General features: G+C 39.1%; 2 protein-coding genes across 3 annotated transcripts in view; both read left to right on the top strand.

The window, feature by feature from the left end:
* Positions 1-300: 300 nt before the first annotated feature.
* Positions 301-4,005, top strand: LOC131447511 (probable thiopurine S-methyltransferase). 2 transcript variants are annotated; one of them, XM_058619329.1, is made up of 9 exons: positions 301-459; positions 1,560-1,685; positions 2,105-2,197; positions 2,325-2,457; positions 3,141-3,193; positions 3,280-3,354; positions 3,458-3,543; positions 3,669-3,713; positions 3,822-4,004. In XM_058619329.1, exons 2-9 carry the CDS (start codon positions 1,588-1,590, stop codon positions 3,935-3,937), a joined length of 699 nt encoding a protein of 232 aa, XP_058475312.1. In that variant the 5' UTR covers positions 301-459; positions 1,560-1,587; the 3' UTR covers positions 3,938-4,004. The 2 variants fall into 2 exon arrangements, with proteins under 2 accessions (XP_058475312.1, XP_058475311.1); XM_058619328.1 differs by lacking the exon at positions 301-459 and adding an exon at positions 495-617 and having other exon boundaries at positions 3,822-4,005.
* A 12,449-nt stretch (positions 4,006-16,454) lies between these two features.
* sdc2 (syndecan 2) overlaps positions 16,455-16,957 on the top strand; it is a 53,320-nt gene continuing 52,817 nt past the window's right edge. Inside the window, exon 1 of the mRNA XM_058619319.1 lies at positions 16,455-16,816. Within this exon, the coding sequence (XP_058475302.1) occupies positions 16,757-16,816 (60 nt within the window). The 5' untranslated portion in view covers positions 16,455-16,756. The remainder of the gene's footprint in view (positions 16,817-16,957) is intronic.

Here is a 16,957-nt window from a genome sequence, read left to right on the forward strand (position 1 = left end):
AGGCTCGACTGAATCTAATAATAATAATAATAATGATAATAATAATAACTTAACAGACATTCTAATAATAATCATATCTAATTTACAGTTTTATCTCCAAATTACATCATTACATTTTACATATATATATATATATATATATATATATATATATATATATATATATATATATACTGTATATATATATGTACATTAGTTAGTGGACATAATAAAAACCGAAAGCGGTGATTTTTTGAATGTCGTATCTCCCATTGTTTTCATGTACCTGAATGCAGCATTACGCTCCTCCCACATCGGAAGTGAAATTGTGTGTGTTTGTATAACGCCTTCCGTCTATAAGGCAAAGATCAGTTCCACTTCATTGATCTAATCTAATTCAATACTTCACACATTCATTAGTTTTGACTGACAAACCTCAGGAAGAGCCTGACAGACAAACCCGGGGACGTCATTTACCAGGTAGGTTATGACGCGTTCATAAGCGCGGTTGTGATCGTGCGCGCGCGTGTGTGTTGCGTTAGCTTTCTCCAAATTCTATAATTTCTCTGGACAAACATGTTAAACTTGAATTTCCTCTCGTCGGTGTTATGGCTGGTTCTTTTCAAGACTGTTGCTGGGTGAGCGTGGATATATGTATGTAATTGTATAAAATCATGAAAGAAATTGTTATATTTTTAATATTAAACTAAAGTCTGTGGAGTGAAACTGTGCCGCCAGAGTTCATTCAACCATTTGACAAACTTTTCCAAAATGTCTGACCATATTTACAAGAAACTGAAGCACAAACTTATCTAACATGCGTCGTTACTCACTCACGTGACTGTCCGGTGACTTCTTTCAGGCCAAACGTCAGGAGTCACATGACATTACGTAAAAAACACTTAAATAAGTAATGTTTATTGATATGTTGTAACACCAGCTACTTTTATTTGGATCGTATCTTGCACACTTCGCTTACATGGTCGCCAATCCAATGATAATTAAATTTATAAGACATTTATTCAGATTAAGACTTATTGTTTACATGTGTTCCTGACAGAATATTCCATTGCATTTCCATGTAGTCTGATTATGCTCCACTTCATACATCATAATCTAATAAAGACATGAATATGTATGTTAGTTAATGATAGTGAAACCAGAATACAGGTCTTAATCTGATTGTTTTATTTAAAACATTTGTTTTACCTTATTTGGCTGTATGTAAGTGTAGTCACTGACTGCTTTATATTTACAACAGTAATTGATTCATTGTCCTTATTTTTGGATTTTGGGCTACAACTACCAATTGTTTTCATAATTGGTTAATCTGTCAATTATTCCAGATTAAAATGTTGATCATTGTTTCTCAAATCTAGAAATGATGATGTTCCCAAATGTCGTGTTTTTGTCCACAAACCAAAATGATTCAGTTTGAATGATTTCTTAGTTATATGGCGCAAAGAAACCAGAAAATATTCAAATTTTTAGAAGCTGACAAATCCATGTGAACAAAGTCTGTGTGCAAATGCTAATCCTTTCATTCCCTTCTGTCTCACTGCTCGGCTCTTCCTCTGTAGTCGTTCAGGTCAGAGAAACATAAGCAGAATGCTGGCACCGCAGGCCGAGCGGGTCATGGCACTGGGAGAATGGGAGCAGCGCTGGCAGGAGAACAGGACTGGCTTCCATCAGCCGACTGTACACAAGTAAGAATGAATGAATGAATACATTAATTAATTATTACACAAGCATGTAAAGCCATGTAAATTGTTTTATAATAAGCGGCAGACTAAGTTCATTCCTTTTACAGATGTATCAATGTTTATGTATTGATTATGTTACAATCAATACATTGGTGTCATATTTCCTAATATGGCAGAATGACATCAACTTTACTTTTGCAGTAAATTCTCCTTATTAATAATAATAATAATAATAATAATAATAATATCAGCTCCAAACATCCATATTAATCGGGCTCCGTGCATTTTATAAGGCTATTGTAACAATCAACAATACAGATGTAAGCCTAACTATTAAAACACACACTCGCTGTTTCTTTTATGTTAGTGCTGTCATTTTAATCCTGTACAATTTATCAAAAGTGACTTATTATTTTTCACAGGATGCTGGAGAAGAATATTGATAAAGTCCTGGCTGGACGGACGGGCGTTCGCATCTTCTTCCCTCTCTGTGGGAAAGCAGTCGATATGAAGTGGTATGAAAAAAGCTTGTTCTATGCAGAAGGATCACATTTACATGTTCTGTCATTTATGACCTCCCTCTCCTCTCTCCTCTCTCTCTCTGTGTGTGTGTGTGTGTGTGTGTGTGTGTGAATGTCCCAGGCTGGCAGACATGGGCCATTCTGTGGTCGGGGTGGAGATTTCTGAAAACGGGATAAAACAGTTCTTTGAGGAGAGCAACCTGACCTACAGTGAGGAGCCTGTTCCTGCCATACCGGGAGCCAAGGTTTACAAGGTACATGGTACACAACACTGTTTATAGCTTGCAGCTTGTAGCTTGCAGTTGTTATGGTTGTAATCACTTTAATGAACCAGGAAGTTCACAGTCCACAACCAGGCGAGCATGTGCTGTAATATTATCATCTATCATTTACAAAATCCACATCGTGATCTATTGAAGAAAAGCTGAAACAAGGGAATGAGACAATTAACTTCTCAGGAAAATGTTTAATGGCATGAATCAGAAGCAGAAGCTCATTTTGCCATACAATTCTGCCCCCTGGTGGCGACCTGGTATTTCTGTGTCGTTCCCTTTATTGCGTTCGGTTTTTATTGGGATTTTCATAAAATGCTTTATAGAAATTTTCACTGGGGAAGGAGATGACGCATCAGTAAAACAATTATTTGTCCTTTTTATTGACATGAATTATCTACTTAAATGAGTCTTTCTTCACTTGTAAGCTTATTTACATACATTTATTTACAAATCTTGTATTGTGTACCAAGTTATGGTACATTTTTAATGTTACTTTATGTAAGTTTATGGAGCTATGGCTAATAGTTTGATCGTATTGAGTATCAATCTTTTGGTACTAGTGCTTCCTATTGTGTATAAAATCATACATGTGTCTATATCATGTATCACAGAGGAAATTTCTAGCTGTTTTCATATCTTCATTTTTTTCTTTTGTTCCACAGAGCTCGGAGAAAAATATCTCTCTGTATCAGTGTGACCTGTACAAGTTCTCCAGGTGCATAACCAGTATGTTTTCATTCCCTTTTCAAATGTGCTTTAAATAGCATTTGCTTACGATTACCTTTTGTAACAATGCTGCAGCTCCATCGAAGGTCAGTTCGGTGCCATTTGGGACAGAGGATCTCTGGTGGCCATCAACCCAGGAGACAGAGAAAAGTAAGAGACTGGAAAAAGAAAAATTGAATCTGTTACTGAATAACAGCATTTATTCTAAGAATCTGTCAATTCACCATATTGTGTTTCATGTGGTCTTGCGCAGGTATTCCTCTCTCATACGTTCTCTCATGGCCAAAGACTGCAGATACCTCTTGGACACTTTATTGTACAATCCAGAGTTCTATGACGGTGACCGTTCATACATATTCATATTTATATTCATATATACGTGTGTGTACATACAGTACATTTTATCTTACAGCCCCCCAAATATAGCATTTTAAAATCTATGATTTTAATGGTTACTTTTTCAGGTCCTCCATTTTTTGTGCCTGATGAGCAAGTGCACAGCCTGTTTGGTGAGTGTTAGCTCGACGTGTCCTGTCGTCCAGAAGGACATGATACTTGGGTATCTGTTAGAAACACGGGAACTTGACATCCATTTGTGCTGTTTTTTCCCCCCTCAGGGAACAGCTGTGATATCGAGCTGGTGGATTCAGTGGACACCTTCGAAGAGAGACATCGAAGCTGGGGACTGGACTATTTGACTGAAAATATCTTCCTCATCACTCCAAAAGAGTAGATCTCGGATAATGTTTATAAATATCAGACCTTGTGATGATCAGGCTTAATTAAAATGAATTTAAAAAAAAGTTCTTTTTCATAATTCTTGCATATATAAATTATTTAGTGAATGTGTGATTGATACAATTTCAGTTTTTCCTGTAATGAAACTAAAAAACTGAATTGACCTTAATACTGAGGTGTAAGAAAACAGGAAGGGGAAAATAATGGTCACATTTAAAGTGAATTACCTTATAATGGGTCTTAATAATGGGAGTCCTGTTATGATGAGGGTCACTGTGGAGACAAATGGAACATCATGCATGACAGCATCAGCAAACAGGAAATGATGAAGATATTATATATATCTTTAACAGTAAAGCCAAACTTGGCCATATATCTTCTATTGTTGTACAGACAAGCTGGAGTTTCATCATATTAGACTCAAACAAAAAGATTAAAATAAATCACAATATAAGTGAATATATGTAATCTCAAAAAAGTATAATTAATCTAATTTTAAAACTCAATAATGGCTCTGTCGACAGGCTGACTCTGATTGCCTTGTTCATAATGATTTCCTCTCAAATCACAATTGTTTGCTTGCAATTGTTTAACATCATCTCCTCAGGTCTGCTGTGATGCAGTATGTGCATTGAGCCATAGAGGGCGCCAAAGCACTAGAAAGAGCCTCAGCCTCACTTACATGAATAGACTGATGACTGATGAAGAGAAGAGGCCACGTGTGTGTATGAGGTTATACAGTATATAAAGTTAGATATAGACACATACGTCTGCTTATGACAAAACAAAAACCTTTATATACGTATTATGACACCGTTTCTTTTAATGATCCATTAACTCCCATAAATTCCCAGTTCCCAGCTGGTCGAGCTGGTCAGCATGAAGGCCAGTCCACCATCTGTGAACAGGGAGCCTGAACAGAACACCACTGAGCGATGCTTATGACATAATGCAGGTGCTTAGCTTTGACAGACCCTGACAGAGCCTGTATTTAGGCAGGTGGGTGGAGACGGTAGCGGGGGAGAAATATCACGCCAACATGCAGCATGCAGCTTATTGCCTGCTCTGGATGTGACCTTTTTCCAGACAGAAATAGCTGTTGTGTGACCTTTCGGGAACACAGACGAACAAGTGGCTGCCTGGTTGCTTCAGAGTGCACACGCTGAATACTTATTTTATTTGGTAAAAAAAAAAAAAGGATGTATGTCTGATCGAATTGTCTGAGGACAGAGCTCGGCAGGTGTCACTCACTCACTCACTCACTCACCTTCTTTTTCCTCCTGTTATGTGGCACCTGAGGGACTTCCAAGAAGAGGTTTCAAGCGTCTTTTGTATTCTGACACTCTGAACCCGACAGTGAGTAACAGGCCTCTTAATAGTTCAGTGAGGACAGAGAGAAGCTGGCCCTAAGGAGACAGGATGTAAGACACATTCAAGGACGGGTGTAATAGAACAGGCGTTTTAGATGGATGAGGAGTGACAGCATTTCTCAATCGTGCTATTTAGGTGTACAGTATGTCTTTGTAATAATATCATATACGTTGATGACAGTAGACAACAGCCATGTCAGAGGTGGAAAGTCTCAATGTCAGGCCCAGGTCACACTCTACATGTCCACAGAAGTCTCCTGGGGACAAACTTGAGACCTTCAGTGCTTAACTTAAATATCATTTCTCTCTAAAATTGTACAGTAAATATGTCTGATTTCCAGTATACTAGTAGTCACAGATGTCCTGAGCACAACTTGATCAGTCTATAAAGAGATCTCTGTCTACAGTTGCTCAAAGTCCAGTTATTAAACACTCAGAAACTCAAAGATGTGCTTTCAAATGTGAACTCAGACAGAGATGAAGTGCTGAATGCTTCTTCAAGTGCCTCCATGCTTGAAAATCAGCGGAAAACTACAGGATATGATAGAATATTTATGCACATATTTAGTCTATTCACATGGGAGTAGTATTACCTTGAGTTATTTTTCTGGAAGGTAAAAGTTGCCTAATGATTACGGACATCTTTCGATAAAGATTACCGACATGGCACATTCTGGCGGGACTAAAATCACTGAGAAGCTCTGGTAATAATTACTTTAAAGTAGCAGCTGGTTATGTGAATTTATAACCAATTAATCCAAAATAAAATGTAAATGGTTTGTATTTATATAGCGCTTTTCTAGTCTTGATGACCACTCAAAGCTGCTTTACACAACAGTTTTGACCCATTCACACGCTGCCGCCACAGACGTCAGGAACAAGTGTCTTTGCCCAAGGACATATCGACTCGCGGAGCCGGGAAGGTCCATAATATGAAAGTTTTCTGTCCCAGTTATGACTGGCGTATGATCGATGTGGACACGTTCACTGCTTTGTCTGATAAGAAGTCCAGTCTGACAGTCTGACAGTCTGACAGCCTGTTTATGCTGCTCTGCTGCGCCTGACACACGTGGAAGCTGCCAGAGGCCCAGAGCTCACGTCCCTGCTGTTCGCCTCAGTCCAAACAATGGAAAACCCGAGCCTTGAAGCTTGAATCACTGTTTCCAGCTGCGTTGCTGTCTATTAGAGTCCATATTATTGTATTTGTTCTGGAAAAGCAATTGGACCTGTGAGTTTGGCTAACAAAGCAGCTCATGTATGTCAGACCAAATGCTTGTGCAGCTGTCGTCAGCAGGGAAATGAACACAACGTGGGGAGAGAGAGTTATTTTTGTTTAAATTCTATGGACAGCAGATATAAACAATAGAAGATATGAACTTCATGTCATGAATTAAACGCGTTCATCTTTACCAGTGTTTAACAAATGACTTTTTATGGCCATCTACTTTTTAAAGATGACAAAGCATCAAGAGCAAGTTTGTATAATAATAATAATCGATTACTAAATTATTATTATTTATTTATTTTATTTAATATATATTTGCTCCATATAACAAAGAAATCATTAAAACTGAATAATTTGGGGGTTTGGACAAAACAAGACATTTGAGAACATCATCCTTTCCAGGTTTGACAAACTGATCAACATTTTCTGACATTTTATGGACCAAATGATTACTCAATTAATCGAGAAAATTATCAACATATGAATCGATTATGAAAGAAATGGTTAGTTGCAACCCTATTTTTAAATCTCTATAACAGATCAATGTTTGATCAATGATTCATAACTCATTTTAAAACTTAAAGCTGCAATAAAAGAGAAACTATGCAACATTATTTATATGTTGCATCTGAGTCTGGACTCTTTAGGGAGCATTTGTGTGCATACAGCAGCAGCACAGGGGCAGGAACAACCAGGTTCTGGAACTTTTCAGTCGTACCGCCGTCTGTCTTGCCGTAAACAAATCATTATCTGTGTGCAGTGCGATAATGTCACCAAGAATAAGTCAGGCTTGGAATAAGTTAGGCTTGGTTAAGTCAGGCTTGTGTTTCAACTGAGAATAGTACCTTTACTTGGGGGTGGAGTGTGGCCGCGTAGTGCGACGTACCAAACTGTTGTACTCACACAAAAACACAGCTTTAATCAGCGTTGTATGAAAAAATCCCAACAAAATCCCCTTAAAATGACTGGTTAGTACTGCTTATTTTTCAGCTGATATTTGGTGAGCAGCAAGGTACGCCCTTGGGGCCACAGTGGCTCAGTGGTAGAGTGACTTGTCTGTCAACTGTGAGTTTGATTCCTGGCTCCGCTAGTCTAGACACTTTAACTCCATACTGAACGCTCCAGGTGCGACATCTTCCTTCTTCAATACTCCCATATATATTTATACATGTCCCCTGAGTCTGTCCACAGTCACTATGTCCATGACAGTCTTTGACTGTGGTGTCTGTGCTGCCCTCTGCTAAAGATCAGCCGGCCCATCTGTTCCCCAGCAGCGAGTGATCGCTGTGACACTGAAGCCGTGGAGCTCAACCAGCAGCATGTGGCGGTGGAAAAACATCGGCGAGTATGTTCCACGTTACACGAGGATGTGATTCATCATCATTAAGGACTTCATGCTGCTTTTCCCACCGCTGTGAACAGTGAAGTCACACAAACACAGACGCACGTCGTGACGTGATGTAATACATCTGCAGAATCTCTGTCTCAGAGCAGCCCATCACAGCTGACATGAGGTGAAAGGCGGGGTCACACCCTGGACGGGTCACCTGACGACTGTCCCAAAACCACGCCCACCTCCACTATCTGAAAAGGTTTTAAAAAGTTGTGATTTTTAGAGTAACGTTTTAATCCTGAGAAAGCACAGACTCGACGACCCAGTCAAGACGCAAACTATTTCAGGGAGGAGATTCCAGGGATTTGGGATCTCACAGAAACCCGTGTGATTTAACGAGATTTACAAATAAATGGAGGCGGACTGTTGGCTGAAGTCAAGACAGAATGAACTCGCTCTCGTGGGTTATTGCGAGGTTCTGCTCACGCACCAATCAAAGTTAGTCATAAATATCAAATGTGTTTAATACTCTGATGCATTCAATAATGTTAATATCGTGTTAATCCCTTACATTTAGGGATAATCTGTTCAAATCAGCCTAAAAAACACCCATGATTGTCGGAAGGGCCAGATCGGGGCAGAAATCTGACCAGTTATCCTGTAGTGTGGGGCAGGATTTACTCCTGGTGTTTCTTGTGTTTCTTCAGAAACACACAAACACTTCTGCCTTGTTTTAATCTTCTTTCATCTTCTTTCATCTTCTTTCATGCTCCTTCTCCAGCAGCTCATTAGTTCGACCTCTGCGGTTTTGTTCTGGGCACGCAGCACGGACCCATGCGCCCGTCTCACACCTGTGGTTTAATTGTACATATCAGCCTGTGAGTTCTATTCCACCACACTCAGCAATGATGTTTCCACAAACTTGTATCGTTATGTTAGCTTTGTGCTATTTTACAGTCACACAATTACACTGTTTTTGGCTAAAAATAATATATCTTTATTCAAAATACGTGGCTGAGGGCGGAGCCTGGATAAATAGAGGTCTTGGAATTGGATCCAACCAAGAGTTGACCTAGCAAAGGGGGGATTTGTTGTTCTTGTGTAGTTACTGTGTTTAGTTTCCCCTCTCATTTTGAAATACTGTAATCAGCCAGTATATACTGTATGTTCTTCCTTTGTTTCATTTGTTAGGGCCTAGATTTCTATTGTAATTTTGACTTTATTTTGAAAATAAACATTGTTACTTTATTTATTCTGGGTTCTTTTGTCCTTTGACTTCTTGGTCAACGATACATACCTCTGTCTACTGTATGTATGGCTGAATGTTCTGTTCTTGTTTTGTTTAAAAAGAATAATAAAAACACCTGTTCAGGCTGGACAATAGATAATAATATGACTAATAATATGTATGAAATTCAATTCTGTCTTGTTGTTTTGAGTCTTTAATGAGGGCTGTTCTTCCCCTGTTGTGTCCTGACTCACCCTGTGAGCAGCAGAGAGACAACAGAGGTGAAGAGGATGAAGAGGATGAAGACTCTGAACCTGCAGTCGTGACCGCCATCCATATTCGACGATGCAGTTCTATCTGTATGCGACCCAAGCTGAGCAAGACTGCAGCGCCGCCCGCATGAACCTGAGAAACCCAACTGTTATCAAGGCAGTGACCTCAGATACTGAGTATGTATGTGTGTGTGTGCAGAACAAGTTACAATATGCAATACAGTTGTGTGCTTAGATTTACAAATATATTCTTTAACACACACACACTTACTACAGTCTATAGCCATCGTTCTCAAACTGTGGTATGTGTACCACCAGTGGTACGCAAGCTTCCTCTGGTGGTACTTGGAGGAAAAACAGAAATACTGTTTACTACCGTATAAACCAGGGTATGTGATCGGAGTGGAGCTGAGGATTATAACAAAATAATAATAATAAATATAAATAATAATAATTTGAGTCACCTTATCTCTCACTATCTTAATCTAATTTCACTATACCAGTGTGTGAACTGCATGTGAGGAAGAGTTGGATGATGAGAAAGCAAATGATCGTATTGGGAATAAATCTGCCTCCTGTGAAAAGTCTGTAGCTGACTTTGACTTATTTACACCACTGTATTCTAAAGTTGGAGATCATGGTGCTACTTTGAAAAAAAAGAAAGAAAGAAAGAAAACAAAATAAACTAAAAAGACAATTTCATACAGAATTCAGAAAAAAAGTTTCAGAAAAAACTATGAACCCATTCAAAGGGATTTTGTTGCAGGACAATTAACTGTCATAATGTGTTTGCTTTGAAAAATAACACACTGCTGTGGTAATGGACAGTCAAGTAAATGAAGCAAGTGAAATAACTATTAGCATACAGCATAAGCAGTGATTCGCAAAATTGGAATGATGCACAATAATTATTAACAGCACAAGGGAAAATACATTTTTGACATTTTCTTCTCTCTCACACACATTTGTGTCTTAAGAGTCGTAACGAGACAGCGTCCACGTTATCACCAGGACACTATTGTCGGTAAATGTGGGTTTTTGTCTCTGACTGAAGTCGGTGGCTAATTTTAGTCACTTTGTTTTCTTTTCTTTTTTAAGTGTAGTAGAAAATGTCAGGTTTTGCCTGATACAATGTTTTTGCTATTTTATATTCAAGTGCTTCCCTTTTCTACACCTTATTCTACCTTTAAATTAATAACCTTTGTTAAGCATGTGTTTATATATTTTTTAATTTATTTGTTGTGTGTGTTTTAAATATCATGAATATTTATTAACATCCAAATCTGACATTTGAAATCTTTCAACATTAAATAGTTTCCTTTGTGACCATGTGTGTTTGACATCATTATTATTTCAGATTATTTTGGGGTCCTGTATTATGTTCTGCTCTAATTTGAGAGGAGGAAAACAAAGGATTGATTCTCCCTCTGCCTTCTCTAAACCATGAACACTATTCTTTAAATAACTAATATTTTATTAATATTAGAGATTTTTTTTTACCTGCAAGCAGAAATAAAGCTAAGTCTGTCTTTAATCTTAAATCCTCAGAAGTGTGAGGTTGTGAACCAGTTAAAAATCAGTCCTCACAACCATAGAAAGACATGCAAACACCATGTTTGATAAAACTGTGACTGTTGAATTTAAATCAGTCTCTTTTTTGCCAGCTGGTGGTGCTGTTTAATCAAACATAATGAAGTTCATCATTCAATCCACACATGTAGGAAAGACAGAGGAGGTCCTGAACACTGACTGCATAAATTCACCTTGGATAATTTGGATTTTGCGGGAGAATTAAATTATATTTAGCCTTCACGCAGGGTTTATTTTTTCATCCTCTTCTTTTTGAAACTAAGAATCACTGAAGGATTCCTGTCAAAAGAGAGGTTTCACTGTGTCCTTGTACTGTCTTCAACCAGGCTGCTGGTTCCAGACACACACACAGAGAAAGAGAGTCTGGTTTCCATGACTTCAGAGGACATTACATTGACTTGCATTCATTTCCTGCAGACGTATACTTTAATGTCTTCACCTTAAAATGTACTAATTTACATTACTGGGGTTTGTTTATTGTGTACACACACACACACACACACACTCACACACTCACACACTCACACACTCACACACTCACACTCACACACACGCGCACAGTGGCAGAAGGAGCTTTGCCTTCGCCCTAATTGGCTGTGTAATCTGGGACACCAGGAGCAGAGTTAAGCTCTGAGGAGGTGAAGGATGAGGCCTGGGAAGCGTCACAGTGGGGGATGGGTCACCACATGCAATGTGTTCCATTTCATTTTTATGATTTTTATTTCACATTTTGAAGTTGAAGCTGCGTAACTTTTCATGATTTTTTGTTGTTATTATTTTACCTCTGTTTGGTCATCATGGACAAAAACAATGTAACATCATTTGTATGCTGTGTCGCTCTTTGAAGTTAAACTATCAGACCTGAGTGAGGGAGCGTTTGTGTGTATACAGCTGCAGCACAGAGGCAGGCGGGGGGTTAAAGTAGAATTCACTTCTGCAACGTTGTGCGAGTGGTAAATGTATTGAATTAAACGGAGCTTTTCTAGTCTTGATTAAGTGTCTTGCCCAAGGAAACATCTGCATGAAGACTAGAGGAGCCAGGATTCAAACTCACAACCTCCCGACGACTCGCTCTGCCACTGTGCCACAGTGATACTTTGTGTTTACAGCCAAACTTTACTGATTACTTTACTAGCACGCTAGCACTGTTGCCTCTGTCTGACTTGACATGAAACAGATTACTTCCTGTGTGCAGCGCAGGAATGTTGCCAGGCAACACAACATCTAAACACCGCTACTGTTTAATATTAGAAAACACAGAGGATGGACAATAAATGGACAGTAAAAAGCTTTAAATAACTGTAAATATCTCTTTAGTTAACATTTATTAAAGGTTTCTGTGTCTGTAAAGTTAAAAATGTGTCTGTCATTTATGTGTAATTACTTTATTCATGCTCCTTGTGACCCTTATTGTAAAGTGTAAAACATGACTTCCCTTAACTATGACTCCATAAACATATGGGAGGACAGAATAATCATTACTTAACTATAATTAAGCATTTATTAACCATTGTTACCCTTTATTAATGTTCCTTGTGAGTAGGAAACATGTTCCACACACGTTTAGTATCTGTGTGATGTATTAATATTTAATAATTAATAGTAAAGTAATGCTTGTTCATAAACAGTTAACACAGTTATTACTGCAACTCTCCAGTTTTGTGCAAGGTCGACTACAGGTCGTTCTGTTGTTGTTTGTGTTCATGTCATAATACATGAAGCGTTTGTTCGGGACAAAAACAAAACAGCACAGGTCACATGAAATGGTTACAGTGTGTTTCCCTCTTGGCTACTTTACCTTGCCTCGCTGCCTCATCATCCCTTGTTCGTGTCGACTTCCTGCTCCTCCAGTGCAGTCAGTGGGGTTCACACCAGGAGAGACGCTCATAGTCAAACCTGCATCGTCAGTGACCAGGTTTCCTCTCCTGGGAACGCAAATCAAAGAGTGAGCTACTGCTGAAATGGAACAGACATCGATACACTGTATCTGCAGTGGATTCAGTTCATGGAACATGAATTATAAGAAAAGGCAGGTTGTGGTATTACTTGCTGCTTTTGTTTGGGAAAGGTGCTCAGTGTTTTAAGTCCAAGTTACCTAATCCCCATATTGCATGTTTTTGGACTGTGGGAGGGAGCAAACCCGGGAGAACCCAGAAAGAAAGGCCCTTGTTTCAACCGGGGTTCAACCTGGGTCTTCAAATATTAAAGTGCAAATTAAAACGAGGCAATTTTTGTAATTTTACAACCCTCTAATATTAACAACTATCACACAATGAATGCAGTGTCTAGTGTGACATTTCTATCACTATTATTTGACTCCTAGGTGGTGGGAAGTGGGGGCCCCAAACCAAATTCAGCTTAGGGCCCCATAAAATCTGGGGCTGGGCCTGAGCAAAGTTTCCAAAATGTCAACCTGTAATACTTTTGAGCATCAGCTACAACAAAATTCCACAAATATGTAACTTTCTGTCCACATACTGTTTTAATGGAACTTATATGTAGCCTGTGCTAGTTTAAGATGTTTTTTAAGATGTTTTTTTTTGTCATTGCCATCACGGATCTGTGTACAGTGTTTGAGTATAAAGTTTAAAGCCACTAAAGAACATTTGTCCTGACAGAGACGAGTAGTTTTGAGGGAGTCACCTTCGCAAGAAAAGTGACCTCAAATTTACGCGGCCAAGATGGCGCCTGAGGAATTTAGTTTGGCAGAGGTTGCGCTCGTGAAAGTTGAAGGCTTTATTGTTCACAAAGGGCAGACAGACTGTTATCAAGTGGGATTAGTGGTTTTCAAAAAGGTTCCGGGAAAACGGCTGTTTCCACTCCCCTGATTTATTTTAGTGATGTGGAAACCTGACTGTGAGGTGGAAGATTGAAAAGGCCGTACATCACACTACAGTCAGTGAAGATAGTTTTACATGACGGGAAAATTGATTTTTCATCCATGCATTTTTTTAGGGGGGGGGGGGGGGGGGATTATAACTTAAATTCATGTTTCAAACTCAAAATACAATTTGATTGAGCATGCATAACAGAGGTGGAACCAGAGGGGGGTTTTAAGGGGGCTCAGCAGCCCCACCTTTAGATTTTACTCCCTCTTTTCACTTCAAATGGCTCAATGTACCAGAAGTCATCACAAACTTGGAGTCTCTGTCCGTCTGGAACTCATTCCCGAAGTTTTCCTCGTCAACATCTGACAAAATAATTGTAAATATCTAACATTTGTCAGATTATAAACATTACTTACAATTATTTTATCGGATGTCGACGGGGAACAAGTTCCAGACGGACAGCGACTCCAAACCTGCACCGACTTCCGGTTCATTGAGCTGTTGCTCCAAAACTTAGTAGCCAATCAGCAGGCAGCGTCCTAAGGCCCGCCCACAAAAAAACCACACAGCACAAAGAACAAATCAGGGAGCGCAAAGAACAAGTGTATTTTCAAACGATAAAATATTATATTTTTAAATGATTTTTTTTTCTTCTTCTTGAAAAGTGTTTGAAAATATTGAGACAAATATAATTTTTTTAGGTTAATAAAAGATCACAAAGTGAAACAAACTGGTAACAAAACTTGCACTCACCACACAGAGTTCTAAATTAAACCAAAGCGCGAACAACACTGAGCAGGTTTACAAAGTCAAAAACGCCGCCCGCCACCATCGACCAGCCCTGAAGTGAAGTCTTCCAGGTGTTTTTATCCTGCAGGCTGGCAGGTGTTAGCTGTTTGCACTCCAGTCACTAATGGCTGACGGTCCACAGCTGAGCAACCTCAGCTTACCTGGAAACACACACACACACACACACACACACACACACATGCACCCAGACGCACACGCACGTGTAATATGGGAACAACTATTGAGTACAGCAAAATATTGAACAAGACACATGTGACTACAGGTCTGTATGTGCTATAAATAGATATATTGATAGATTTTTATTATCAACATACCATGAGATTAATAAGAGTAATAAATAAAACAGATAACATACATATAATATAAATAGCATACATATAATATGCTATGCTGCAGGTTTTCAAAAATATTTATCTCTTTTCTACATGTATGTTCTTTTGTGAGTCCTCCAACTTGTGTGTATACTTATAAACAATAGTGTTGATATTTGGCTCTTCAGAGGCTTTTTAATGGGTAAATAAATTTATTTTGCATAAAAACTTCCTTGCATTGACTAATACTGTATATCTTAACACGACACGCCTTTAATTTTCAATTGGACCTCTGACTTGTTTCATTATTGAATGTATAAGCTTGCTTTGCTCTGCATTTTCTGTTATTTGACCTCGTCTGGGCTTCCAATTGGACACAGTTTTTAATTTCGGCCCCGTCTGGAAGTGAGTCTGACACGCCTGCTTGAAAGAGGCAAAAAGACGGGGGTATAAGAACCTGACAACCTCCAGTAATAACAATTATTACACAATCCACAACAACCAAACATGTGGCAGGCATTTTCTTTACAATGATATGGTCTCCCTCACAAGTTAAAATGGAAACCTTTTGTAAATGTGTGGTCTACATGTGTGTTAGTAAGTGCTGACTGTTTTGTGTTAATATACATTTGGTTTCCTGTTTATACGTATTGACCTTTTCAACTTAAACATCTGTGGAAACCGTTAAAACGGACAAAAACAGACCTAAGGTGAAGATGTAAACCTGAGTGTATGAATGCATAAACAACTTTTCAGGTAAAAAAACAAACAAAGCTGAAACAACAACGTGAATTTAAAAGCCATTTAATATAAATATATAATAATAACATAAAACTCAATGTGTTACGCACACCTGTCTGAAAATATGTTATAATCCATTTATACCAGCAGGGGGCGACTTTGCCCACGGACGGAACTCCATTCAGTGTTCACTCTTATACACACACACACACACACACACACTCATAAGAACATTTACACATAAGAGACAATGCACACACACACACACACCAACAGCTGCAACAGCGGACTAATCAGGTGCGCAAAAAGCCAAGCAAACAAAAGCCTCTGATTATATTGATTAAAGCGCTCATTCATAACAGCGAGTCAATGGCATCGTGGCAATCATCATTATTATGGTGGAAGTAATGATATGGTTCGGAGATAATTGGCTCAATTAGGTTTGTAGTCTCTGAACCCGCCTCCACTGCGGGAGGAAAACAAACAACAACAAACAAGTAAACAAATCAATAATCAATGCTGTGAGGGGAACACAAAGCTCCGCAGATGACAATGACTGTTGTGCCAGTGAGGAGTTACTGTGGCTACTTTGACGCCTGTCGTATTTGGGCGCACGCGCCTGAGCGTGAGCCTCGTCCACGTTGTCCTCAGTGATATTTCCACGGAGCGCTGAGAGAGAGCGAGGAGCGCGAGCCGCGGATTTCACAGGCGCATTCATAGGCACGCGGAGCAACCCAGCTTATTTATAATAATCTGTCCAGTTTACATAGACAAATAAACGAAACAGTGGGAATAAAACGTATCAAAAATAATAGAATAGGTGAACTGAAGAGAGAAAGACAGAGTGTGTGTGTGTGTGTGAGAGAGAGAGACAGTGGAGGGGGAGGAATAAACCAAAACGCAACACGTATCCGGTGGGATCCCACTCCAGAGAGAGAGAGAGAGAGGGAGAGAGAGAGAGAGAGAGAGAGAGAGAGGAGTTGTAGAGAGGGTGCGAGGAAAGCGACAGGGAGACAGAGAGAAGAAGAACAAGAAGACGACGAGGGGCAAGATTTGACGTATTGGCCCTTTAACAGCGCGTTTTTTTTAATCCATAAAGAGGAATAATGAGGAACGTTTGGATAATTTTGACCCTCTGTCTGACCGCCGTCCTCTCCGGGGACAGGGTAAGTTCTCATGGGAAGCAAAGTTAAAACGCGGTGGGGAGAGAGAGAGAGACCGAGAGTAACAGCGAGAGAGCGCTCCAAGTCGGGTGTATGTGTACATATATATATACGTATATATGTATATGTCTATATGTATATATA

The sequence above is a fragment of the Solea solea genome, chromosome 20, assembly GCF_958295425.1.
Source record: "Solea solea chromosome 20, fSolSol10.1, whole genome shotgun sequence".
Lineage (NCBI taxonomy): Eukaryota > Metazoa > Chordata > Actinopteri > Pleuronectiformes > Soleidae > Solea > Solea solea.